The sequence below is a fragment of the Phalacrocorax carbo genome, chromosome 25 (genome assembly GCF_963921805.1).
Source record: "Phalacrocorax carbo chromosome 25, bPhaCar2.1, whole genome shotgun sequence".
Lineage (NCBI taxonomy): Eukaryota > Metazoa > Chordata > Aves > Suliformes > Phalacrocoracidae > Phalacrocorax > Phalacrocorax carbo.
The window spans coordinates 4,167,763-4,194,595 of NC_087537.1; the positions used below are offsets into that span (position 1 = coordinate 4,167,763).

Sequence of the window (26,833 nt, forward strand, 5' to 3'; positions counted from 1 at the left end):
CAAGTGCATAAGGAGCCACCCGGGAGTGCAGGGAACTATAATCTGTGCAGGAAAATATCACCCACCTGGCAAGGGGCTGCCCTGGGCAGGTGCAGGCACATCGGGCAAGGGGGTACAGCTGTGGAATGGGGTGTGGATTTGGGGTGGGAGATGTGGGATGGAGGGGCCGGGCACCCTCTAGAATCCCAGCACGGCAGCTGCTGGCTGATGCTTGCCGGGAGAAATGTTTGCCAACGGAGAGACGGCATTTCTCCACATTTCTGTAATTAGAGCTGCACTGCAAACACAGCCAGCAAGGGAGCGACGGGGCTCTCGCGGTCCCCAAAGCTGTTTGCAGCCACCAGGGCTGTCCCCAGGCAGGCTCGGGTGTCGTGGCTGCCTGGCATGGTTCATGCCCCTGCTTTGCCCTTCACTTTTGGAAGATGCTCCAGGGAAGTGACGGGGAAGGGAGTAATTGGGGCTGCAAATGGATTTTGCAGGGGGAAGGATGCTGCTTGTCCTGGCTTCCTCCTCTGCCCCACCACTCCAAATCCTGACGTATTTTTCCAGGCTTTCTCCACCGCACAGTTTGTTTGCTAATTATAAAAAAATCCCAAACACCGAAACCAAACAATGGTTAAATGTGCAGCCGGAATTAACCCTCATCAGCCTGGGCTTTCCTCCACACTATCCCAGGGGAGGCCTGATGGGAGGCTGCAAACCTGGGAAGGACTCAGTGACATTAAACCAAGCCACGGACGTTGTTTCTCGACAGGGGCCACTTCCCACTCAGAAGTGGCAGGAAAAGCCGTGGGGACTTGGCTCCGGGATGTGGCACACTCAGTTCACAGCAGCCACGCCAGCATCCTGCCCGTCCTTGCTGCACGGCGAGGGAAACTGAGGCACGGGGCAGGCTCGTGACTCACCCGCAGTCCTTGGGGCCAGGAAGATGGATGGGGTGAGCAGGCGGCTGCAATAATAACTCATGGTGGTGCTGCAGGGAAGGCTGGGGAAAGGCAGGATGCGGCCACGGGAGGGGGGTGCTGGCAGAGGCTGCAGTGGGCCTGTTTGGCTGGAAACCTTCCTGGGCATGGGGGGAGCAGAGCTGAGTGCCAGGGGCTTGGCCACACGCCCCCCCATCCTTCGGGGATGCGGCACTTTCAGTCTGCAGCAATTCTCTCCCCGCCACCTGTGAGGCCTCGGCAGGGATGGTGTCAGCTCGAGGGGGAGCCCTGAGGGGTGGGGACGGTCCCCACCAGCACGGCGACATGGCCAGAGCCTGCTTTGGGGTCCTGCTGTCGAGGCACCCCAAGGAAGCAGGGTGGGGGGATGCTGCCCCTGCGGGGTGGGGGCTCTGCGGGGCTGGGGAAGGGGTCGGCCCAGCTTGCAGCCCTGGCTGCATCCCCTGGCGAGGGTGGGACCCAGCTGGGAGCCTGGTGCAATGTGTCCAGGCAAGGATGGTGCCACCCGGGTGCCTGGTGCTTGATGGAGGATGGAGGGGCATCAGGGGGGTGGGGGTGTCATTTGGGCTGGACCTGGCCACTGTCCTCCTTGGTAGGGAATTGTAGCTAAGCCACGGGACTGGGGAGTCTGAGCTTGCTTGGGTGGGGACTTTGGGGTCTCCCACTTGTCCCTTACCCCCAAATTCACCTTTAACCCCGTCAGCCCTACTCAAGCAGCAGGGGGGGAAGGAGAGCACCAGCCAGGGCTCACAGGGACCGAAGCTACGGGCAGGGAGCTGGCAGGGATGGGGAGTCCCCTGTCCCTACCATAGCTCATGACATCCCTGCAACAGTTCTGCTGTCCTCTGGGAGACCCCCGCGCTGCCTCCCCCCACCTCCCCCGCGGGGGGTGGCCCCTGCTCGATGGCCCCTGGCTGCTGCCAAGCTGTGGCTGCATATTTCCAGGCGCTCCTTGTCCCCGGGGAAGGGGAATGCGAGGAACGCGGCCCCGTGCACCCTGCCTGCTCCTGCCCAGCCGTCCGCCAGCTAAGAATAGACCTGGCTTGGCAGGGCCCCCACCAGCGCTGAGGGGCCACAGGGTGTGGGAACCCCCAGCCACCTTCCCGCAGCAGATAATGAACATTAAAAAAAAGGGAAAACAGGTTTCTGTGGTGCCCAAAGAGTCCCCGAGCCGGCAAAGGGAACGCAGGGTGTTTCCTCCTTTAAATTTCTGTGATTTTAAAGCAAATCTCTCCAGGAGCTTCATGCACAGGCAGGTTGGTGCAGGGCAGCCCCCTGCCAGCCTGGGGGCTGCTCACCTTTGAGGAGTTACATGAATTGAGGGGGAATCTCCTCTTTTTTCTGCTCCTTTGCCTTTTTTTTTCCTCCTTAGGGAGTAATTTCACAAAGCCTCCTAATTTCAGCATGATGCAGGAGCCAGAAGGCAGCAAAATCTCTCCAGATGTTATCGCAACAGGGAAGGGAAATCATCCTCATTTTCAAGGCATCCTGTAAAACATTGCTGCTGCCTTGGCAGAGCCCTCAGGGCACCAGCAGGTTTTCATTGCCCTGAAAATCTTCACCTGGGGCTCATTTAAGCCCAAGGTGGGACCTTCAGCCTCTCCCTGAGCTGGGCTGGCAGAACCTTGTGTCCAGCCCCATCTCCTGGGTGGAACCTTGGCCCTGTGCTGAAGGTAATGTGATGGCCAGCCCTGTCTTGTGTCTGGCTTGTGGGCTTGGGTTGGCCATCTACCTCTGAGCAGGAGGCCACAGCTCAGAGCATCCATCACTCATCCTTGTAGCAGTGTCTGTTCCAGGACAGTCAGCTCCTATGTGGAGTCTCTGATGTCTAATTAGGGCTAAGCATGTGTTGCAGCCCCTGAGTGAGTGTTCAGTGTGGCTCTTTTTTTTTTGTCTTTTTCCCCCTCCAGAAAGGAATTTTCATGAAACTTGTAGGGTCTTGATGATCTTTGAGACCTCTTTTCCTCCACTAATGGGGTGGAAAGGAGGCAGGGGGCTCAAAATTACTGGTGCGAAGCTGAGCTGGATGGAACACACCTGCACCAGCCTGCTTTCCCAGGCTGAAAATACACTTGGCTTCAAACCCAGCTCTCACCGTGCCAGGTCTCTGCTCCATGAGCATTGCGTTGCTGGGAAGGGGGGAGAGAAGGGTGCCTGGTGTGCCAGGATATAAAGCAGACACATCAGGATACGGCCATGGGAAGAACATGGGGTGAGCGCAGGCGTCTGCAGTGGCTGCTCTCTGGGTCTGGGGATCACTGCTGAAAGGTGAGTGGTTGGGGTTTCACCTTCCTGTGGGCATGCTGTGCTCAGAGGAGGACTGAAAGCAAACAAAAACCCCAGTGTGGGCAGGCAGACACCTGCCTTCTGCTCCTTTCCTGGGTGCAATGAACCTCTCGCAGGCCTCAGTTTCCCCATGTAAGACATGACTGAAGGCAGAGACCATCAGATGGGAGGGGGAAGGGTGGATCATCCCAGATCCCCTCATTTCCCCTGCTGCTCTGGGCTGCAGCAGATCGCAGCTTTTTAAGGCTGCAATAATCCCCAGCTTGGGATTAGTTTTGCACCTAATCACTGCAGAAAAAAGACAAAGTTTTATTTACAGAAGCAAAAGAAAGTCGGGTGTGTGTGTGTGTGTGTGTGAAAGCCTCAAGCATGGCTGATCCCAAGATAATGAGGAGCTGGAGGATGGCAGGCGATTGCTGACCTTGGAGCCCCCCCCGGCTCTTACATAAATGCATGTCATTCCCATGCTGGAACCACAGCAGCGGTGAGCCCCAGCCTTGTCCCAGCTTGGGCTGGGTGACCCCCAAACCTTTGAACAATTCAGGCCTGGACTTTGGGGATTTCTGGCTCCAGTTCAGCCCCTTTCCTAGGCGCATGCCCCATGGTGAACCCACAAGGTGTCAGCTGCGATGGGAGCCACAGTTTAGGGGAGGATGGGGATGCTGCAAGTGGATGCCAAGCTTTCATGATGGTGATGGGGGAGGCTCGGTGCTGCAGGTGTGTTTTTCCAAAGCCAGGCTGGTTCCCAGGGGTTTGTAGTTGCACTGGCTTGGGATGGCAGCTCTCCTGCTCAAGGGTCCTGTCCTATTGGAATCTGGGCCCACCCACAAGAAGGAGCCGAGCTGCTGCACTGGGGTGACAAGACATGGGTTTATTTTTCATCCATGCAAGCGAACAGCCCAGCAGTGGGCAAACCAGGTGTGGGAACGTGCTCTGTCCCTCCCTGAAATGCACTCTGTCACTTGGAGTCCCTGTGGCTTTGTCCACAGATTGGAGATGGCTGGTGGGTGCCCAGGCTGGACCAGCTCCCAGCCCTGGGTGCAGACAGCCTATGATGGCCCCGTGCCTGCGGTGCCTGAATTTCTCTTCCCCTGATGCAGACGTTGACAAATAAATACCTCTTTTCTGCTTTGGCTCTTGCATAGTGTAAAGAAAAGATGTCTGACCTGATTGGAGAGAGGAGTCCTAGGCTCTGGAAACCCATGGCTTTTTTGGCAGATGTGCCCATGGTGTGGCTGCCAGCCTGCCCAAATGCCCATGCTTGCACCCTGTCCATGCTCCCCTGCTGATGGCTGCCTTATTTCAGTTCCATTTCTGAGCTGGATTTGAAGGCCTTCCTCCTGGTTAAAAAGAACTTGACGCCCAAGAAGATGGTGGTGATCAGGAAGACAAGTGCCAGGGCAAGCAGGACCCAGCTGCCTGCTGTGACTTGATTGCTGGCCAGGGACAAGCCCAGGAAATCAGTTCGATCAGAGATGGTTGGGCTTGGAGTGGCTGGAAAAAGAAGAAATAAGGGTCATGGTTGGTACTGGTGGCTTTGGACTGGGGTATGTTGGGTCACCAGCTTTCCCTTTGCTGGTCTTTTGGATGCTGTGTCCCATTTAGACTCAGCTCCATGGGAAATCAAGGAGAAGTACCCAAACACCCTGTAGATTTTTGGGGTGGTCAAGGGGTGTCAAGACACCTCCATCTTTCCCACATGCCCATCCTGGCCCTGAGGCTGAGCTCTGCTCCCTCATGGACCTGCTGTGCTTGGCTGAGCCCGGCATACCTGTGTAAGGAGTCCAGCTGTACTCGGGCCAGCCCAGGACCTCTCCATTCTTCTTGTTCTCCTTCACCAGCCATGTCATGAGCGGCTCAAAGTAGCTCATCAGGGCATGTGCTGACATGTTGGGCTGCCCCGTGATGAGCTTCATGGCTTCGGGCCATGGCTTGCTGAAACCCAGCTTCAGGGCATCCCTGTGGTAGGAGAAATCAGCTCCAGTGGGTTCCCCATCGCTCTCTGGGTCACTGACCCTTCCCTTTTCCCCAGGACTTGGGGATCCTGGGATCAGCAACCCTGGGTACAGTCTGTGCCCCCAGCCAGCCCAGAGCACAGGGAAGGCAGTTTTGTCTGGGGGGAAGGGGGGATTTACATGGATTAAAGCCCTCCAGTGACTCCAGCCTGATGCAGAGCACTTCCTGGGTGAAAGGGTTAATTTTGCACGTGCTCTTCTTGAAAGAAGGGGGTTGTTTTCCCTAAGGAACAGGGGGCTGCGGAGGAGGAGGAGGGAGGGAGGGAGGGAGGGAGGCTTCCACCTGCCAGGGTCCCAGCTACCATCTAGTGGCTGCTTTTGCAATCACAGGCCCAGCACCCAGCCCAAGGTGCCCCGGCTCGGGGTCCCCCCTGCCCGCACCCCAGGGCCAGGGACCAGAGCATCCCGTGCTGAGGCAGGGAGGGGATGGATGACCAGGGATTGTGTTGCCTCCTGTCTTGCTTGGCAGGCTTTAAGGTATTTGGAGATGTAAATGTCCTGGCTCTGCCCTGCCCACAGACCTACCCCAAGATCCTCCCAGCGTCCTTGGACTGGTAGATGTCACATGTGTGCAGAGGACCCTTGTGCTTGGCTGCTGCACAGAGTGCTTCGTGGAACTGGAACTGGATCACAAAGCTGACAAAGTACCTGGGGGGGTGGGGTGGGTGGAGAGGGGTGAGAACATGGGAATGGACCCTACTAGTAGCTGTGCAAGAGAGGATGTGGTCCCACTCATCCCCTAGTTGCACCCTCCCTGTCTGGAGGAACTTCGGTGGCTTTGGAGCTACACCTGCATCAACTCAGTCCAATCTGTTGATGCCATTTCTCCTTTAACATGTGTTTTATGGCTGCCTGGGTGGAGGAACCCATCCTCCTTGGATAGCGAGTTCCCCCAAATCCAGCCTTCCTCTCCAAGGCTCTTTCAGCCCATGGAGCTGCCCAGCACCCTCAGGATGGTACCACCAAGTATCCCACCAGTGATGAAACAAGGTGCCATCACTGGCATCTAGACTGGCGATACTGCTTCTGTGTCCAAGTGGTGTCCCTCCTGCCCCAGCCCTGCTCACTCACCTGATGTAAGGGACATTGGCAGGGATGTGAAACTTTGCCCCAGGGTCGAAGTCATCTTCAGACCTTGGCACTGGTGGGCACAAGCCCTGGTACTTCATCCTGGGCCAGAGAAGGAGAGTTAGCCCAGCACGGGGAGGAGAAGGGGGGGTAAGCTGGGAGGGTACGCAGTAGGGTGTGAGGACAGGGTGAGGGGGTATGCATCCCATTGTGTCCCATTGCAGCCAACTGGACCACGAAGAGAACACACCCGGTGGGATGATGGCCAAAGCCGTCTGAATTCAAGCACACCTGAGATTCCACCACTGCTGGTTGTACTCATTCTCCTTGATCCGCCCATCAAACACCTTCCAGCGCCACTGATCCATGAGGTACCCAAAGGGCAGGAAGGCGATTTTGTCCAAGGCCATGTTCATCAGGTAGTTAATGTCACTTTCTGTCCAGGACGTGAAGGTGTGAGCAAGGCAGTACTGTACCCACCTCTCCACCCTCTATGGGTCAGTCTGCCCCAAAGCAGGATGTCCCCACCAGGTCCTGCCCCCTCTGTGCATGTAAAACCACTGTGCATGTCCTTGACCCCTTCCACCCTGCCCAGCCCATCCTGACCCTCTGCATTTCCAGCTGTCCCCAGCAGCACCCCCATCTCTGCTGTGTGGTGCTCCCCTGCCAGTTCACCTATGTTTTCTGTGACTTGGTCCAGCAGTTTGATGCTGTGCAGGTGTTTGGGGGTAGAGACGGACAAGGCCATGACATCCCCAATGGCCTCGTGGAAGCCAGGGTTGGCCCCATCGCGGAAAGAGATGGGCTGGTTCATGTACTGCAGGAAGTACTGGACGTGGCCCATCTCGTGGTGCACCGTGATTAGGTCGTCCATGTTCACCACGGTGCACTGCTTGATCCTGGAACAGAACATGTGGGTTGGGGGGAGAAGGGAAGGCAGCACTAGGCTGAAAATCTCCAGGAATGATCACACCCACTTGAGCTATTTTTTCTTTTGATTTCCCTTTCCACATGACCCCACCCTACATCTGATGCCAGGCCAGGCTAGTCCTACTCCATTGGGTTGGTCTCTCTCTTTTCTCCTGCATCTCCTGCTGATCCTGTCCTTGTTCACTGGCTTTTCCATTCTCCATGTCAGGGCAGAGAAGGCACCATGGGGGGTCCTTCCAGCAATGTCCACATCTTGGGTACCAGTGGCAATGCCAGAGTGGGGCTGCCACAGCCATAGGACAACAGACACTGCGGTGGCATCAGGCCACATGCCCTTATTCTACCAAGACATCACTATCTGCCCCAGCACCACATCAGCTGAGGCCACCACTTGCTTCCCATGGGCACCTGAAGTCCTTGCGGTTGTAGAAGTCCCAGGCTGAGGCGTGACACACCACCTCCCGCCCATCTGTTGGCTTCTCTATCATGGACTTGGCCCAGAACTCCTGCGGCATGGGGATGAGGCCCAGAGAAGTAAAGAAATGGTCCGACTCTTCAAACATCCTCCTGGGTGTCCAGCCCTGGGAAGAGAGCAGACAGAGGACCTGGCGAGGGGCAATGGGGATGCTAGGGGTGCTGGGGGGCTGGGAAGGATGGGAGGCCAGGTATAGCCTTGTTCTTCTGGGCAGGGGAGGTCTTTTGGGGGAAGCTAGAGCTGGATCCAGCCCTTGGTTTACCCAGGTGGCAAGAGAATATGGATGAGCCATGGAGATTTTTGGTAGCACCAGAGCATTTGGCAACATGGGTGGTGGCGATGGCCAAAGGGTGCTGGGTCCCAATGGGCTTCCCCAGAGCAGCCTGGAAAAGCACTGACCTGTTGTTTCATGGCTGGGGTAGCATCCACCTTGGTGGCATCCGGGAAAGGTATCACCAGGTCAAAAATGCTGGACCATGACTGGGCCCACATGTTGCCTGGGAAGCACAGGAGGACAATGCATGGCAAGAGGGAGACAGGGAGAGAAGAGCAAAGGCAACCAGTTACTCCTGACTCCTGCACAGAGTGGATCACTCTGCCTGGTCCCTGCCCTGCCTGCCCAAGGTTGATGCAAGCAGGAGCCCATCTATGCAGGAGAGGTGAAGTCATGCTGAGTGTGTTGCCCTTCCCTGGGGCAGACTGGCTTCTGCAGATCCATCTCATGGGGCCTTGGGCCTTGGGCCAGAGCTGAGCAGACCAGCCTCTGCTCTTGGCATGACTTGAAGCAAACTATGCCTGATAGGAGACATGGTTCTGCTTGAGGGCCTAACAAAGCTCTTACCTAGCAGGTGAGCAGGGATGGGACCCTTCAGGTTTATGTGGTCTGCCCCATACTTTTTGTACAGGGCTCGGCGTACGTAGGCATGCAGGTTGAGGTACAGGGGCTGCAGCTGCAGGTACAACCTCTCCACATCTTCCTGGAAGGTGGGTGTCTCATACAGGGATCTCCAGAAGGCCCCATTGTCTGGGTAGCCTGTGATGGGAAAAGAGTAGAAGGTGTTAGACCTGTCTTTCTTGGGCAAGGTCCTCCCATAGGGTCCAGTGGATCTCATGGGAGCTGGTGGGCCCTCCACACCCTCAAGATTTTGGCCCTGAGTTGGATGATCAGCCCAATTGTCTGCTTACATGGTGTGAAGACCATGGTGGGACTCTAAGGGAGTGGGACACTGACCATTGAGCATGGCTGCCTTGTTGCTCAGTTCCACATATCGCTTGTACTGGTTCTTGATCTTCTTCCCAGAAGCATCCCGCCAGCCCTTCCAGGCAAAGAGGAGCTCGTCATAGTCCCGTGAGGTGGCCATGATGTCTGTGAGGTCTGAAGAGAGAGCAATGAACCCAAAGTGATGCTGTTGGATGGGCTGGACTGACTCATGGTGCTAGACTCAATGTGCTGTTCAGGGGCCATCACAGAGACAGTGGGAAGGCCCCTTCATGACCTTTCTCCAAGTCCCTATTAAAAATCCCTCCTTTCTGGGCCTGTTGCAGATGACTCACTGGACACCCTGCCAGATCTTACCAGGATCCAGAGGGTGACAGGTTTTGTTCTCTCTGCAGACCTTGGCTACACTGTACGTGGTCTCCATATCTGACAGGAGGGTGTTGTACTGCAAAGAAAATCAGATCATGCGAGCTGGTTATCCCTGCTTCTGCTCTTGGGGAATGTCACAGCCCATTGAGATGTCCCCAGGTGATTTCCTCTGGTCCCTTCCAAGGCCAAGTGTGACCCAAATGGAGGAGAAATGGAGTCAGTACAGGAGGGACTAGGGCCACCAAGCAATGTGCTATTGCCACCCAAGCAGCCAGACCCTGCTGCAGCCTGAGACAGGCAACCTTTGGGTGGGAAAACCTGGAGACAAGGATCATTGCTTTGTGTAGAAGGTACCAAACTATCACCTTGGTCACGGGCAAGGGGTGGCTGCCCAGTGGCAGTGCCTAGAAGTTTGGAGAAGCCTGTGTCTGCACACAAGGTAGCAGCAAGGGACACCCCGTCCTGCTCTGTCCCCTTGCAGCTCACCTCCTTCAGCTCATTCTCAGGCAGGGCTGCCCTCTCAATGACACTCAGCTTCTTGAGGATGCGCGTGACACTTTGGTCCTGGAAGTCGGAGGGGTCAAACTGCCTGGCCCTCATGCCATACTCAAGGGTGTGCTTGGACATGGCCAAGTTCTTCTCCAGCTGCAAGGGCAGGAGGGGACAGAAGAGGAGTTACTTCCAGGAGATCCCTGAGACACAGGCCATCACTAGAGACACCATCTGGCATGCCATGACTGACAAGCTCCCCATGGCTGCTTTTGAAGGTACCTCATCGCATGATGAGGGTTTTAATGGAAAAGGGACTTCCTGGGTGAGAACATTGCCCCTTGGCTAGAGGCAGAGGCTGCCCAGGTTTTCAGAGCTCATCTGAAACACGCCCGGGGTACCAGGTGCCTGCCTTGGCTGTTGTCTCTCCCTGCATAGCCCCAAGGTCATTCCCATACCATGATCTCCTTGTTGTGGTCGGTGATGTTGGTGTTGTAGGTCCAGGATGCCTCAGTGTAGGCATTCCACACTACCTCAGCTGTGCTGTTGTACTCGGACAAGAACTGTTTAGCTTGTGCTTCATCTGCTATTTTGTCTAGAGGAGGAGATAAATAGGGAAAGAAAAGGGCAGTCAGAGGCCTCTGCAAGAGCACCACCCCATGGAGAAATCATGGTTGAGAATTTCCCACAACTGCAGGTCCACTGAAGGATGCCATGACTTGGGAGCAGGTTGAGCCAAGAAATGCAGGTGGAGGGGTCTTGCTGGGGGTGTTCCACTGGACAGGGGAGGGGATAACAGGACATGCTGCACGCCTGGGACCCTCCCACTCGGGCAGAAAGGATGCAGCTGAAAACAGATGACGTCACCACCATGACTGATGGCATTACTACAGCAGCAGGGCCACAGCTTCAGACAACGATATGTCAGGAGGTTGTCTAATGGCATCTGCTCTTTGGGAAGCAACACCCTGTGGGACTCCCTGTGGAGACGGTTATTTCTCTTTCCTGGTATGAAGACCACCCTCACCCACAGCAGAGACCTCCCTCAGCACTGTCCTCCCTTGGGAGACCTCTTCCTGCCCCTCCATAGAGCCAGGATGGAGCTGCAGCCTTACCAATGCCTTCAGGGTAGCCTTCAGGGATAGGGGGACGCCAGTCAAACTCAGGCCAGCCCAGCACCTCATTGGTCTTGTTGTTCTGCTCCTGCAGCCACTTGGTGACGGGGCTGAAGTACTCCAGGAGGGCCCCAGCGTCCATCTTACCCGTGCCAGTGAGGTTGAACAGGATTTCCTGCCACGACTTGGAAGACCCAGCTTTCAACACTTCCCTGCAGAGAAGCGGGACAGCAAGAGCCAGCATGAGGCCATTGGATGGACGGGAGAAAAGCGGTGGTGGTATGTGAGCATTGCAAGGGTTGAAGATGCTACTCCTGAGTGGGACATGAACCTGGGAACTGCATCTGAAGCCCCCATCTGTCCTGCATATGGGAATAAGGACTCCACATCACATACTCATGCATTTGTTAACACCCAGGGAGTCAATAGGAACCAAATGTGCTTTAGTGACCTCTTGTCTGGGTGGGAGCTCATGACAGGGACGATAGCAGTGCTCTGGTGAGGACCGCTCACCCCACCCCAGTGCTTCCTTGTATTTCCACCCATCCATCTGCAAAGCTATTTCTCCAGCCACTTTTTCCTTCCTTTCTTTGCACGCCATCAGCTTCCACACATTTACCTGTGGCGATTGTCCCAACCCTCCTCTGTCCCCACCTGAGTTTGGCTCCAGCTTCTTTGGACATGTAGATGTCACAGGTGTGCAGGGGACCGGTGTGGTTGGCTGCCTGGCACAGTGCCTTGTGGAACTGGAACTGGAGGACGAAGCTCACAAAGTACCTGCCAAGGAAGCCCATGAAGGTGAGGGCTGGGGACAAAGGGAAGCAGACAAGCCCTAGGGTGTGGGGGAAGGCACCTGGCCACATGCCAGCTCCCAAGCATTGGATAGTCTCTGTGTCTTAGGCAGGATCACTGCATCCCAGTCCCTGCCCACAGAGCTAAGCCCCCACTTCCCCTGCTCCCCCGCTCCCCAAGCCTCTGTCCCCTCGTCAGCACCTCCTTACCTGATGTAAGGGGTGTTTGCAGGGATGTGGTACTTTGCTCCAGGGTCAAAGTTGCTTTCATCCCTCGAAATCGGCGCACAGATACCCTGGTATTTGGTTCTGTAGGCAACAGAGAACAAGAGCATGAACTGGAAAGAAGGATGCAAATGAACCAAGGCAGGGAATGGGAAGGGAGGGCTTAAGAAATCTGCACAATTAGGATGTGCTTCCATGTATTTCTATCCATCCATCCATCCACCTGCCCACCCACACATCTACCCATCCATCCCTCCCACCCACCTATCCGTCATTCTCCAGCCATCTCCATGGCTACTTTTCCCTTTTTTTCCTTCCTTTCTTCTGTCTTCCTTCCTTGGACATCCCCAGCTTCCACACCCCAATCCACCCCTGGTGACTGTCCTCTACCTCAGATACCACCAGTCGTAGTTGTAACGGTTCGGGGGGGTGCGGCCACTGAACACGTTCCAGCGCCACTGGTCAATGAGGTAGCCGAAGGGCAGGAAGGCGACCTTCTCCAAGGCTGTCTTCAGCAGAAAGTTGATGTTGCTCTCTGCATGAAACAGAGCTTGAACCAGGTTGGGAAGGGGTCTGGCTAGACAGCACTATGGCCACTGGACTTTTTGTGGGCAAGAGGGTGAGCAGATCTGGATGAGAAATGGGAACAGCATTTCAACATATAATTTTGCTCCCTAGAGGAGGCTATGTAAGGCACAGGAGGTTTCTCTAGATACAGGTCCCACCTGGGGCAACATGTGCTGTTTTACTGAGTAGAAACAATGGGAGTGACAAGCACGGTGTCCCCTTACCTTCAGCCTGGCTCTCCGAGTGAGGTGGTCTTTGATGAGTGTAACTCTAATGGTTCCCTCCTCACACATTCACCCTGGGGCTCCAGGGTGAAGGGGAGGGGTTGATCTGCAGGGCTGTCACACCACTGCAAAGGCTCTCATGGTTTAGATCCAGAACCAGAGTCAATTCTAGGACAGTCACCACCATATAATGGGGAGCACGGGGGGGTGGTGACATCTGCTTTCCCCATTGCCTTGAGGAAACCCAAGGAAGGAGGGTTGGAGAAGGACCTGCTGGAGACCCAGCTGAAGCTGTGGGGTAAGAGAGGGATTGGCAGCACTGCCCTGAGGGGGTATTGGCTGCCATCACTGTGGTGGCATGGCTGCTAAGGGCCAGTTAGTCAGGCATCGATGCCTTGAGGCAGGGACCATCTGCTCCGTGGTGCTTATGCAGTGTTGGCCCTATGCTCTTGGCTGCTGCGATGGCTTCCCCATCATGAAACGTATTTAATGACAAGGTAGGAGGATCCCGGGTCTGTCCCTCCTCCACAAAGCAGCTGCCTGCGGCAGGAATCTGCTAACGCTTGGTTTCCTCTGCCACTGTCTGCTTTGACGTGTCAGCTGAGAGACATTGGGTGGGGGAGAGACGCTTGCCAAGCCGGACAGTGCCCTGCGGCGACAAGTCCTCCTCTGCTGCGCCAGCTGGCAGGCAGAAACGTCACCTGCTGACTGCCCTCATGACTGTGCACATCAGTGCTCAGTGCCACCTCCACAGAGCTCACCGGCGGCTCCTCGGGTGGACGTTTCTTGGTGAGGGAAGGTAGAACATTGGAAAGGTCAAAGCAGATCATGCACAAAGATGCTGCTTTCAGGTTTGGGGCTCTAATGAAGAAGGGAAGGGAACAGACAAGCTCTGAAGAGCATCCCTCCTGCCCTTGGGGGTGAAGAGGACGGAGCTATGAAGGGTCCTACATGGACCCACGGAGACAAGAAGGGGTTGTGTATGAAACCAAGCGTGGGTGAAAAGCACATATCGGCCATGGGGCCTTGCCTGCTCTGGGTTGCGTTGCCAGATTGCAGACCACTGTGGCATGTCCCAAACCCTTCCTGGTGCCACAGGCAATGCCTGAGTCCTCCAGGCCACCGAGCTCCCCAGGGCGGCTGCTGTACCTGCGTCCTCAGTGGCACTGCTGAGGAGACCGATTTTCTTGAGGTGGCTCGGGGTAGAGACAGACAGGGCCAAGACATCGCCGATGGCCTCGTGGAAGCCAGGGTTGGCCCCTCTGCGGAATGAGACGGGCTGGTCCTTGTACTGCAGGTAGTACTGGACGTGGCCCATCTCATGGTGCACTGTGAACAGCTGCTCCATGGTCACCGTCGTGCACTGCTTGATCCTGCCAGGAGAAAACAGAGCACTGCCTGAGCTGAGTGAGAGATCCTAGCTGCCTGTGCACCCCCTTGATGGGAAGGACCCTCCATAGTCCCTGAGAGGGTGGAAGCACCCCATGGGGTGAAAGACCTAGTGGAGGGGAAGGCAAGGCAGTGTGGTGCCCCACGACCTTACTCCAGAAGGTGACAGATTGGGTTGCATGGCCAGGCTGAGGGTACCCAAAATTGTGACCACCAAGGGGGATGGAGGAGGGTTTTAGCCTGTAGGCCTGGGCCCCTGCATGTCCCCACACACCTGAAGTCCTTGCGGTTGTAGAAGTCCCAGGCCGAGGCATGACACACCACCTCCCGCCCGTCCGTTGGCTTCTCCAGCATGGACTTACTCCAAAATTCAGGGGGCATCTCCAGCAGCCCCAGGGAGGTGAAGAATTCCTCTGAGACCCGGAACATGTGGGTGGCATTCCAGCCCTGGTGGGCAGCAGGCAGTGGGTTACCGCTGAGGAAGGGCCTGCCCATGCCCTGGGCATTGCCTCTGATCCTCTCCCGGCATGGTGAGGATGAGGTGGGTCCCTCCAAGGAACCGGAGTCCTGCCCCTCTTACCCTGATGGGGAGCCCTGACCCCAAAATTGGTGTGAGCATCCCTAAGAAGCACCAAGCAATGGTGCTGGTGCCCAGCATGGACAGGAGAAAGGAGCAGGGCTGATATCCAAGGAGCGCTTGGAGCTGTGTGATGGTGGGGACACAGCCCCCAACTCAGGGACTGGCACCAGTCCCTCTGCACTGGCCTTCCTCTTTGCCTACCCGCTGCTTCTTTGGTCATTGCCAGCGAGGGAGTGGGGTAATTTTTTGGCCTTTCCCTTCCCGACATGGCTGTTCTGCTGTCCTCTATGCAGGTATGAGAAACCACTCCCATGGGATCAATGCTATGGGCAAGTCTTGGCCAATATCCCCTGTTTTTGTCCCCCTGGTGCCACCAGCACATCTCTCAGTCCATCACCTGCTGCACCATGGTGCTTGTGACATCGAGGTTGGGCTTGTTGGGGTAGGGGACCATCAGATCATAGATGTTGTTCCACTGTTGGGCCCACATGTTGCCTGAGAAGAGAAAACAGCTGGAGCAAAGCTGGTGGTAAGTTGGGAGGAAGAGAGACACGGTGATAACTGGGACCTCCCTGTCCCACTATGGCCCTGCATGTGTCCCTCTGGCCCCACCAGCACGCCTAGGCACAGGGTGAGGGTGGTCCATTCTCTTACCCAGGAGGTGAGCAGGGATGGGACCCTTCAGGTTGATGTATTTGGGGCCATAGCGGTCGTACAGCTTCCTCCGGACAAAGGCATGCAGGTTGAGGTAGAGTGGCTCCAGCTGTTTGTAGAGATTCTCCAGATCATCCTCAAAGGAGGGTGAGTCATACCAGGAGCGCCAGTAGTCGCCTGTGTCTTTGAATCCTGCCAAGGAGGCAGTGATGATAACCTCTGGCTCCAGCTCCCGGGGGCTGCCCCCCGCCCCCAGCCCCAAGAGCTGGGACCAAGGAACAGCAGTAGGATTTTTGCCCCTTCCTGAAAGTGTTGGTACTGGGGAAATGGAAGTTGGATGCCTGGATGCATGTGGGATGGGGAAAGCAGCAGGGCACCCCATTGCCCCGGCGCTGGTTCCCACCCTGATACCTGACCAACCCCTGCATTCCCCCATCCTGCTCATACCATCCATCTGATAGGCCTCGTTGCTCAGCTTCACGAACTCCTCATACTTGCTGCGCAGTGGGTTGCCCGCGGCGTTGTGCCACCCCTCCCAGGCGTAGAGCAGCTTCTTGTAGCTGCGGGAGGTGGACATGATGTCCGAGATGTCTGGGACAGAGGGAGCAAGTAGGACATGAGAGAAGGGCAGGAGGGGGGGACACCTGCAGAGGTGCCACTACCATCACGCCAGGCCCAAATACCCATCCTCGCCCTGGGACAACCCTGAGAAACATGGGTGGGACCTCCATGTCCCAACCCACTGGGGATGTGGGGACCAGGACTAACTTATGGCCATGGGGTGCTCAGCACCCTGCAAGGGCAGAGGGACAAGGACCATACCTGGCTCCAGATCCCAGCAGGTACCATTGGCCAGGCACACTTTGGCCGTGGAGTAGATTTTGTCCATGGTGCTCAGGATGGTGTTGTACTGCAGGGAACAAAAAGATGTTGGGGTTGGAAGGGGATGGGAATGGCTCTACAGAAGAGATCTACAGGCTTCCCAGTTCCAGAGCACGTGTGTGTGTGGCTGGAGGGATGCAGAGGAGGATTGGTGTGTTTACACAGCATGTTTTTGGTGAGATAAGCATGTTATCACCCAGAGTTTTACACCCTTCACATGGTGGGAGCAGGGAGGCTCTTTGGGACAGACAAACCATGCACAGCCGCTCGCTGAACCCCCCCCCTCCTTGAATGTGGTGCGAGTGCTCACGGTGTCCTGGAGTGGGGCTATTTATAAAGCTTTTTGTCAGCTGGGCTGTGGCACGGCATGTTTATCTAAGCGGGTTAAAAAAAAATAAGAAAAGCAGGAGGAGGAGGGGGGTTTATTTCTGTGAAGTTCAACAACAGCAAACAATAGCAACAGGAGATTTCCTGGAACATGCTCGGGGAGCCCATTCCCAGGGAAGGAAATTCCTCTGCTCCATCCCTCTCTCTGCTCCCATCCTTCTGCTCCGGCGGGGTGGAGGGGATGGAGACAGCGGACAGTAGTAGGGTGTGGGATGGAGTTGCCTGGGGACAGGCAAAATGTGGCCAATGTACAGGGAGGAGACGTGATGCTGTCTGTTATGTGGGAGAGAGCAGGGATGGGTTTCCTGGAAGGAACTGGATCCGACGCTTCTCCAGAAAGGATTGTATCACTGGGCCAAAACCAGCCGAGGCGGGTTTTGGTGGATAGGGCTGTCAGGGAGCCACGGGCCAGGCTGGAGGGGACAGCAATGCCAGTATCCCTGTGCTCGCGCAGACAGGCAAGTAGCTGCCAGCCTCAGCCTGGGCAATAATTTCATGCACGGAATTTGAAATCACATGGCATTTTGTAAATGACCCTGAAAGCTCAGGACTGTGGTGGGGAAGGCTCAGCTGTCTTGATGTCCCTGGTGTGGAGCTATGTCACCAAGGCACAGCATTTCTGGGCCCACGGGGAGGGGTCAGGAGCCAGGTGACTGCAGCAGCCCTCCTTTTCAGGTCTGCATCCCTGAGGAGCACTGGGGGGTGATGGCGCTGAGTTAGCTGGCCCCTGGCCATGGGCACAGCCTGGCTGGTCTCCAGGTGACGCACAAGGTCACTCTGTGTAAGCAGGAAATCTCTGGTTCCTACTGGGATAGTCCCAAGATGAAGTTAGGGCTGGATAATGGGAGCAGCAGGCACCTCACATCCCCTGGAGATAGCACCCCATCTCCCCCCTCCATCACTGTCTTCCCTTTGCAGAGGCCAGGGAAACCCTACATATGCAATGGAGGGGCAATGGGCCACCGACAGAGTTTGGAGGCTTGGGAAAAAATCCCATTAAGGGGTTTCGCAGCATCCCATCAATGACCATGGCTTCACCAGCACCTCACCTACCTGTTCTCTCTTGTCCAGGGGCAGGTTGGAGGGTCCCAGGGTCTGGAGGGAGCTGATGATTTTCTTCAGCTGTGGGTCACCGAAGTTGCTCCAGATGTTGCCATAGAGCTCCTTGGCTTTCTTCCCCCAGATCTCTGTGAAGTTTTGCTCCTCCAGCGACATCTTAACCTGCACGGCGAGAGGGCACATGGGGACTTAGGACCAGCCCTGGGATATGCCACCACCCAGATGATGGCATGAGGACCACGTTTAGAGCCATGAGGGTTTGTAGGAGCTGGAGGGGACGGGACATGAGGTGGCAGGCAGGGCTGTCCCCAGTCTGTGACATTCATAGATAGAGACATCACCTTCCAGCTGATGTGGTAATGTCTGCAGTCTAGCCTGCGGCGCTCCCGGCGAGCACCTGCCAAGGTGGCCTTTGAGGACGTTTTGGAGGTGGCTCTGGGGTGTCATGGCCTGGATGGGGTGGGGGTGCTGGGTGGGAGTGTCTGGGTGCTCTTGGGCTGGCTCTGGCAGCTGCCAGACCCCAGTTTCAGAAAGAGCTCTGAGGTCTGGCTTAATTTTATTCCTATTCCTGCTGTTTTCTCACCTTTGCAGAAGCCCAGGGGAAAAACTACAAAAATGCCACATTCACTTTCCTCCTTCCTATACCTCCTTGCTAGATCTGCACATTTCTCCTTTAGCTATCTGCAGCCCATGCCCTGTACCTGTCATATCTGGGTTTCACCTTGCAGAGGGGCACCCATTTGCACCGAGCCCCCATTTTTGGGTCTCTCGCTGTTGCCCATCTCCTGCCAGCCCCAACCTCCCTTCCCAGGGCCGTGGGACGGCAGGCAGCTGTCTGCACCATGGGGGTTTATTTAGGCAGCTGGAGCCACAGCCAATGGCCATGATTTTTGGGACGGGGTGCATTATAGGCGATCGCATCCCAGCCCAGCCAGTGTCAGCTGTATTTCTGGGAAACACTGATCTTTCGAGAGTGTCCCGGCCAGGGCAATGTGCAGGATGGAGTGAGAAGGTGCCTGTTTACTGTCCATGCGCCGTCCCAGCTTGATTTATGGAGCTCATTAGATGTTATTTGTGGCATTTTTAGCCTGGCTCCAACAAGCCTGGTTTGTTTTATTTTAATCTTCGCATTCCCTCAGCTAGCAGAGGGGAGGGAAGGGAGTTACAGTGTGGCAGGGCTGGAGGCTGCCCAGGGCTGGAGGCTGATATAGGGGTGGGGATGCCAAAAGTGCTGGATGCCCCTGGCTGCCCACCGCTGGGCACCCACTGCCTCCCTTGGACATCCCAGCACCCACAGCATCAGTCTGGGTACCAACCAGCCCTGATTCCCCGACATGCTGGGACGTGCCAGCCCCACAGACACCCTGCACTGGAGCATGATGCTGTTGCAGCACCCCACTAAATGGGGGCTATCTTTACCCCTGCTGAGATCCCACTGCAGAGCTGGGGGAGCTGTAGGAAACAGAGTCCAGCTGTGTTTCAGCTTGTCCTTGAACAGGCGCCTGTGTTTGGTCAGGCAAATTGTTCCCTAAACTCTCCTGACGGCTCTGGTGGAGCGAGCTGAGGGGCCAGTGGCACTGGCTGAGACCCCTTCACCATGGCCGTGCCCACCAGCCCTGGCCCTTCACCCCTGCAGCTGGGAGCTCTCTCTGTGGGGGTGCCCCTTTGGGGTCTCAAAGTCCCTTGGACAGCCACAGCTCCCAGGTCTCCCTACCAAACCCCCCCAACCCCAGTCCCTCCCTGCTCCTGGTTGTACAGTGAAGGTTCAGCAGTGCAGGATGTGGCCCTGGGCGCTGGGGCTGCTCTGCCCTGGGCTCCTGGAGAAGTCTTGCACCAAGGAGCTACCTCTGAATCCCAAACACCATCACCAGCCTCTCGCCCAGAGCCCCAGCTTGCATAAGATGGTACATCTCCCTCTCCCACAGCCAAGCTCCCTGTCTGTCATTCCAGCAAACCTCTTTTTGTCCCTGCATGGCCGGGGGCTGCTGCCCTGCCTTCAGCCTCCTTCCCTCTGTGTCGTTTTGTCCCAGGGCCACCTTTCGTGGCAGGTCCTGGACACCGTGGTGGCCTGGCTCAGGTGTTGCAGATGTGTGTGGGTTTCCCTGGCCCAAGGGTTCCCCAGATCCCCCAAATTCATCCTTTTGGGTTGTGCTGAACACCTGTTAATCGTTTAGTACTCAGTGCCTCTCCATCCCACCACAAACCTCTCTGCTGGCCTGTCGGTGGGCTGATCTCAGGGGCCAGATCCCCTCCTCTTTCTGGGCTGGCTTGGGAGCCTTGACACGGCAGAGAGCACTTGGCCATGATCCTCAGGCACTTATTAACACAGGAAAGGTGGCGCTGGCCTGGAAATGCCTCTTGAGAAAGCCCATGCAAGGTGCCTTCCTGGCCCTCATCTTGGACTTGGCATGGCCAGGATGCGCCTGCTCTGCCCCAAGGTCCCCAGCTGCGCCGCAACATCTGCAGCAGCTGCTGGGTGCCTGCCCAGACATCATGTCAGCTCACCGAAAAGAAGGCTGAAGGAGCACTTGGGCGCTCTCAGATGTCCTGCCAAGTTGGCAGCGGCTGCACCTGGTGGCGATCTTCCCCCCCATGCAGGAAGATGTGTTTCCTTCCTGCCACAGGGCACACTGTGTCCTCCCACCCCCTGTCCCTGTGCGATCCGGAGGGGTTCGGGGCTGTATGGCGGCCCCTGGTACACGGGGGGCGGATGGGGGGGTGACGCTGGGGTTCCTGAACACACGAGGGCTGCACCAACCCCCATGCACCGCTAGCTCATGGGGCGGCAGGTACATCTCTGAGCTGCAGGCAGTGCCGTGGCTGTGCCCCCCGCGCCAGGGCAGCCAGCAGCTCCCTGGGCACAGCAAGAGCCGGGGAAACCTCTGCACCCTGCCCAGGCACCGCGACTCCCCAGCCCGTGCCGGGCAGGTGCCGCGCTGCAGCTCGCCCACGGAGAGCCGTCCCCGGGCTGCTCAAACTCCCTGCCCTGATAAATCCAGCCTAAAGACATGCAAACCCCCCGCCAAACATGCACATGCCTGCGGGATGCACACAGCATCGCTCCCCACTGGAGCTCTGCCTGCACGTAGCTGGGCTGATGGTAAATACCCCATAGCCTGGAGTGCTTCCCCGAACCACCTCTAAAAATAACCCAGACTCTGCTCCAGGACCAGGGCTGTCACTCCGGGGCAGAGCCTCTCTGAGGGCCAATTTGGGGTAAACCCTTGTGGTCCCTGAACTGCAAGTCCCAGCCCTGGTTTCCCATGCTGGGGTACCAAGACAGTAGCCTGTGGGGATAAAGGGGACCACACCAAGTGTCCCCACCATGTCCCAGCCCCTCCCAGTCCCCGGTGCTGGGGACACCCCCGCGGTGGCATCGCCCCCGTCCCGCCACCCACCTGCAGAGCAGCGTTTTCGGCTGTCAGGTTGGTGTTGTAATCCCAGCTGGCCGAGACGCTCTGGAAGAGGATGATCTCGGCCGTGCTGTTGTAGGCGCTGGCAAAAAGGGCGGCCCCTTCCTCGGTGGCATTATACTCGGGGGGCTCGAGGCCGGGCTGAAGGGCACCCGCTAGGCTCAGCCCCAGCAGCAGCCCCAGCACCCGGGGCATCGTGGCAGGAGCGGTGCACGGAGGCGGGGGCCCCGTTCAGTGCCTTGTGAGAGAGCTTTGCCTCCGCTGCCGGCTTCTTATAAGCCAGCAGCCTTCGCGCAAACCCTGCCCACCGAGCCTGCCTCCCCTCGCCGATAAGACCGGAGCATTTTGCTCTCCCTGTGGTGGCTCCTGGGCTTGTGGGAAGGAGCAGGGAGCGAGCACGACCTTAGGGTGCAAAGTCCCTTTGGTGCCTGGGTGAGCCTGGAGGGGATGGGAAGGGGCTGGGACAGCAGAGAGGGGAGGAGATGGAGGAGAAAAAAGAGAAAGGCAGAGAAGAGAGAAAGGAGGGGAAAAGCTGGGGTGGACGGGGTGGGTGGGAGGCAGCTCCATCCCTGCTGGGTCCTGGTCCCCTCCTGGCTTGGCGCAGGGGGATCCAGCTCAACCGGACCATGGTGCTTGGCAGGAGAAGCCAAGCCTCCCCAAGCCGGCATCACGTGGTGAACACCCCTGGGCAGTGCCCCAGACACCCACCACAGGGCACGAGGGCGAGCACAGCGCGGAAGGCACGCACTTGGGGGGCAGCCAAGGTCCATCTTCCACTGCCTCTTGCCAAAGTGACCCCCTTCCTGGCATAACCTCATTTTTTTGAGAAACGGAGTATTTCTGCTGGCTCTGAAGGAAATCATATCACATCACACAGAGTGTTTTAGCCTTGGAGGAATTAGGCTGGTGAGAAATGAATAACAAAAAGTTCCTTCAAAATGAAAACCAGACCTGTGTTGGTGGGCTTGATAGTTCCTTTTTTTTTTTTTTTTTTTTTTTTTTTCCTTTTTAATTAACTAAATCCCTTTCCCCCAGGGCCTGGCCCCAGCCCTGGGAGCTGCGCCCAGACTGAGCTTAGGTCCTGGGTTGGCTGAACCCATCAACCCCATCAGGGCCACCACCCCACGGGGACACAGCAGACACCTGCCACGGAGGAGAGCTTTTTTGGGGGACACCAAGGGAAACCCCTTGACTTGTTGGCCCCGCTGGGCACTGCAGAGCAGCTGGGCACCACCACAGCCCCTTGGCATGAGCCCATGGGGTGACCCCATGGGGATAGCATGGCCCCTCGGCAAGGGATGAGCCCTCCTGCCAGGGCTGGGGACCCTATGGGGTTTGGAGAACCAGTTCCAAAATAAAATACAAAGGGATTTGGGAGCCTGTGCCCCTCTGAGGTCTATTAAATCTCCTTCTAAAAATCACAGCTTCCCACCCTACCCTACCATCCACCACCTGACGTGGGCACCCAAACAACCTTCATCCCCCCAACCCCAAGCCTGTATGTGTGCAACAGCACCAGCACTGCCTACGAGCCCAGCCCTCACAGAGCCGGGGCGAAGCCAGCGTCCACCTGCAGCCCCCTTGCTGACTCCATTCCTCACTGGCCACAGGTCTCTGGAAATTCCAGTTTACTGGGAAGTTGGAAAAAATGTTGGTTTGGCTCCAATCTGGCTGGTGACCAAGCGCTGATGAATGGAGATTTCCTGCGCCCCGCCAGCCTCTGTTCCCAGCTGCACTGGGGAGGGGTTTTCCCGGCTCTGGGGCGTTGCGGTGCAGCTTCCAGTGCTGGCAGGGGTCTTGGGAGAGCGGCGCTGCCGAAACGGGCTCTGCAATCTCAGTGTAGTGCTGGTGTCTGGAAATCCTAGTGAGGGAGGCTTTTCCAATGTGTTTCCAATGGATGGCCCCACGTGGGAAGCGCAGCTCCCCATCATTTTGCATGTGATGATGAGGCTGGTGCAAGCGGGGCTGCTGCTGCAGGACTTTGTGCTGGGCAAGAGGTCCTCTCAACAGCTGCAACTCCAAGGATGCCCACGGCTCTGTGGCATCTCGTCCTATAAAGCTCCAGCAGGAAGCAGGCAGAAGAACAGCCTACGTGTGGGAGAGTGGCTGTTGGCCCAGGAAGGCAGGTGAGACACCTACAATCTTGAAGATGACTGTTGGTGCCTCTGTGCTGCCCTGAATCCATGCCGTGCCCCAGCACCCACCAAGGATGAGCTCAAAGACTCGCAGGGGATGCCCTGCCAGAGCAGGGGGATGGGTGCCCGCTCTCCCCACCCCTCTCAGGGATGCCAAGGTGGGTGATGGATGCCTGTCTGCTCCCAGCGTACAGGGTACCCAGGGCTGCTGGTGCCACGGACCAGAGGGACAGGAGGTATTGAAGGATGTGAAGAATGTGTTGCCACGGAGACAGATGCTGAACTGCTCGCAGGGACACAGGCTCAGGGGACACTGGGTGAGATGTGGTGTCCCCAGCACTGCCCTGGGCTGGGAAGATGCTTCCCATCGGCTTGCATCGTCATCACCAGCTGCATGGAGATGTTGTCCTCCCCTTCCCTGGAGCACAGCGCATGTGCATGGACACGTGTGTGATGGCCAGACTGCCACTGCCGCGCGTTGGGAGGGTGCGACCTTGGTGGTGCCTTGCTTGCAAAGGAGCACGACTTGCTCTCAGCATTCTGGAGAAGCTTCTTGGCTCACCAGACCTGCAGAATCTCCCTGTCCGCTGCTGGCAGTGCTGGCAGGGGCACCCACTGGTGCAGCCTCTGGCCCCAGAGTCCCCAAAGTAAGGAAATAAGGAGTTTGACAGCAAATATTTCTTAGGGGCGCTGTAAGGTATCAGCTGTGATAGCAGTGAGATGGGAGAGGGTGAACAGGGGTGGCTGTGCGAAGAAGCAGATATTTGGGGATGGCCCCAGTGTTGGCTGGGAAGATATGGTGATTTTTCTGGGTATATCCCAGCCCTGTGGTCTCTGGCTGGGAATGGGCTCAAGCCCATTTCCCCCTTCTTTTATTACAGACAACATTTTTGGCTTCCCCATCCCATTTCTCCAAGCATTCAAGGGTGCTTCAAAACTCCTGTCTGATCCATCTCTCTGAGCAGCCAAGGAGCTTCTGGAGGGGAAAGAAAGGATTCCCTCCTGATTTCAACCTCAGAAAATGAGCTTTTTTTTTTAATTGGGTGTGCAGCCTCTGTATTACTTTTCCTGACGGCTGTGGTTTTGTGGGCACGATGGCTGCTGCGCTGGTTGGTACAAATCACTGCCTGAAGAATTTTTTTCCTCTCTCTCCAGACCCTTAGTTTAAAGGCTCCTGTTTTATTTACTGATGAATTCAATTAATTATTATAGCATATAATACTCTAAGCTGCTTTCCCAGATAGGGTGACGCTGCCTTGAGGGAGGGGGGGAAAAAGCCTCTCCAAGAGTGGAGGGAGGGAGAGGAGCTCTTTCCAGATTTTCCTTGTTTATATAAAAGGCATATTTAAAGCCTGGCGTGTCCCCTCTGTGTGGGGATGGGGTGCAATGGGCCATAGGGAGCTCACCCCTGGACTCAGAGCAGCAGTCGCTGCTTTATCACCAGAAGTGCACACTCAGCTCTTGCCAGAGGCTGAACGCAGCAGAAACGCTCCTTATCGTCACAGTTTCCACCTCACCCCGCAAAAATATGTCCCAGCATGTGCTTGCCCTAGGGCAAGGGTTTATGGCCCAGGAGGCTGGTCCTGGTGCAGGTGTGAAGGGGGACACATAAGCCAGGCTGGCTGCATGGGGCAGCCCGAGTGGGGCTATGTATTTCCCCCAGCCTCAGTGCTGGGTGGTTTGGTGGGGCTGGAGGCAGGTGGGAAGGGGATGGAGACGTGGTTTCCACCATGAGGTTGCCACCTGAAGATCTCCTCAGGCTTCATCCCTTGGGATGGGACAAATGCCAGCAGCCCAAGGATGCGCTATGACATTGCAAGGCCCTGAAAATGCAGTGTGCTGAAGGCAGCCATCGGCTCAGCGCCCCTAAATGATGCCCGCATTTTGGGAGGGTCATAAATAAATGCAACACCCTGACAGTCAGCCCCGGGGAGCCACTGGCCACAACGCAGGAGATATGCCCAGTGCCAGGCACGTGGTTGGGAGCATCATGGGGCAAGAAGTAAAAGCCCAGCCAGAAATCATGCCTCCTTCTTCATCTCTCATCCTTCATCCTTCATTCCTCCAACCCCACTTCCTCACCAGCTGTACAGAGCTGGGCACTGGTACGGGGTGAGTGAAGAGGCCAATGTGTTCTCTCCGCACCCATTAGCCCAATAAAACATGGCAAAGTCCATTATTTCCCCTTTTTTTCCTCTTCTTTAATAACTGAAAACAATCCCAGCCCTGAGGCGAGCGAGCGTGACTGCACTGGGAGCATTAATCATCTGCTGCGAGCCTGGTGCGAGTTATCGTGGCTGTTTATCCAAGCTGCTATTAAAAAATTGCCATAAAAGCGCCTTCAGCCTCTTCTGAAAGAGATTAAGTGTTTGCACTGGCTGCACTGATCGTATCGCCCGTCCAGCTCAGCAAAGTTGTGTTCCTGGTGAAGAGGAGGACAGGGCACCTTAATTGCTGCCAGCAGGAGAACCAAGGTCTTTTCCAGCTGGGCTGCTCCGATCACTGGCCTGGGAAGAAGCCGGGTTCCTGGGGAAGCTTCGTCCCAGCTGGGAATCACATATTTTTCAGCCTTCACAGGACCCCAGGGAATTGGGGACCAACCCCAGTGGGACAATTTTTTCATACCCCTGAGCTACCCCGCAGCCACTCCCTTGGCAGCCACCGAGGCTTCCAACAGGACTTTTATTTAGTGAAAAACTGTTAATTTTGCCCCAGGTTTGGGATTTTGTGTGGAGCCACAGTGGCTGGGGTTGTTCCAGGCAGCAGCTCAGACCCTGTGAGGCAGCTGGGCTCTTGAATTGCAATCCTCCAGGGAGGCATCTTGCAAATTAGCATTTCTTAGTGATAAAAACTTGATTTAAGAAGGAAAAAAAACCAAAACAAAAACCAAACTGAAAGAGGTTAGATCAGCAAAATGGTAATTTGATAATCTCTGGTGGAGGGAGGGGAAGCTGCCTGCATCAGGGCAGGGGTGAGCAGGCGGGGAAGGGCAGAAACTGCTGGTTTTACCATGAATTACCAGTTGATGATGCTCCCATTGATCTGCAGGTGCTCAGTAGCCTGGGACAAACCCGGAGCGGGTGCCAGGCTTGGCCGATAGCCAGGGAGCTGGCGCAGCATCCGCTGAGCTACTTCGACTCACTGATCTGCAGGAAGCTGTGGCAGCCCTAAGCATCCCTGAGCAGCCTCGAACATCCCCGAGGCCCGCGGGTCCATGCCAGGACCGCCAGCGCCGGCTCTGCTACCCAACTGGTGTGTTTCCATCCCGGCAGTGCAGGGATGATTTCATTATTGTCAGCTCAGGGAAAGCTCAAGCAGATTTAATAAAGCTTCTATGCTCCTGGCAACGTCTTTAATCAAAGAGCTGGTTTCAAAGGGCTTGCTGTTCCCCAGTAAGAGGAGGGTGCTGCTCAGCATTGGAGGTGCTCGTTTGTCCCCAGATCGGCTGCCACTGGGTCCCCTTGCATGTGGCAGCGGATGCAGGGACCCCTCGGCAATATGCTACCCGTCGGTTTGTCCCTGCTGTGTGGAAGGGACAAGAAACCGTGCCCCTTTAACCAGGTAGGGTTGAGGGCTGCTATGCCTTTTTGGCTGCTGAAAGTTGAGATAGTTCAGCTGGG

The 26,833-nt window shown here is 56.5% G+C and overlaps 1 protein-coding gene across 1 annotated transcript; it reads right to left on the reverse strand.

Annotated features, from left to right (window-relative positions):
- Nucleotides 1-3,666: 3,666 nt before the first annotated feature.
- ACE (angiotensin I converting enzyme) lies at nt 3,667-21,352 on the reverse strand. The gene is made up of 25 exons (XM_064473331.1): nt 21,064-21,352; nt 17,660-17,827; nt 16,160-16,247; nt 15,785-15,928; nt 15,338-15,529; nt 15,081-15,178; nt 14,378-14,550; nt 13,864-14,087; nt 12,314-12,458; nt 11,909-12,007; nt 11,562-11,684; nt 10,908-11,119; nt 10,251-10,387; nt 9,790-9,948; nt 9,292-9,379; nt 8,947-9,090; nt 8,557-8,748; nt 8,115-8,212; nt 7,649-7,821; nt 6,986-7,209; nt 6,602-6,746; nt 6,314-6,412; nt 5,768-5,890; nt 4,999-5,186; nt 3,667-4,721 (listed from the first exon to the last, which is right to left on the reverse strand). Exons 1-25 carry the CDS (start codon nt 21,271-21,273, stop codon nt 4,525-4,527), a joined length of 3,843 nt encoding a protein of 1,280 aa, XP_064329401.1. The 5' UTR covers nt 21,274-21,352; the 3' UTR covers nt 3,667-4,524.
- Nucleotides 21,353-26,833: the final 5,481 nt, after the last annotated feature.

Excerpts from the sequence above, each read along its gene's own strand:
- ACE (XM_064473331.1), bottom strand. The coding sequence starts at position 21,273 with ATGCCCCGGGTGCTGGGGCTGCTGCTGGGGCTGAGCCTAGCGGGTGCC. Across the intron at positions 9,949-10,250 it reads ACCACAACAAGGAGATCATG|CTGGAGAAGAACTTGGCCAT; the intron begins GTATGGGAATGA and ends CTGCCCTTGCAG. Across the intron at positions 9,091-9,291 it reads CTGTCACCCTCTGGATCCTG|ACCTCACAGACATCATGGCC; the intron begins GTAAGATCTGGC and ends CTCTCTCTTCAG.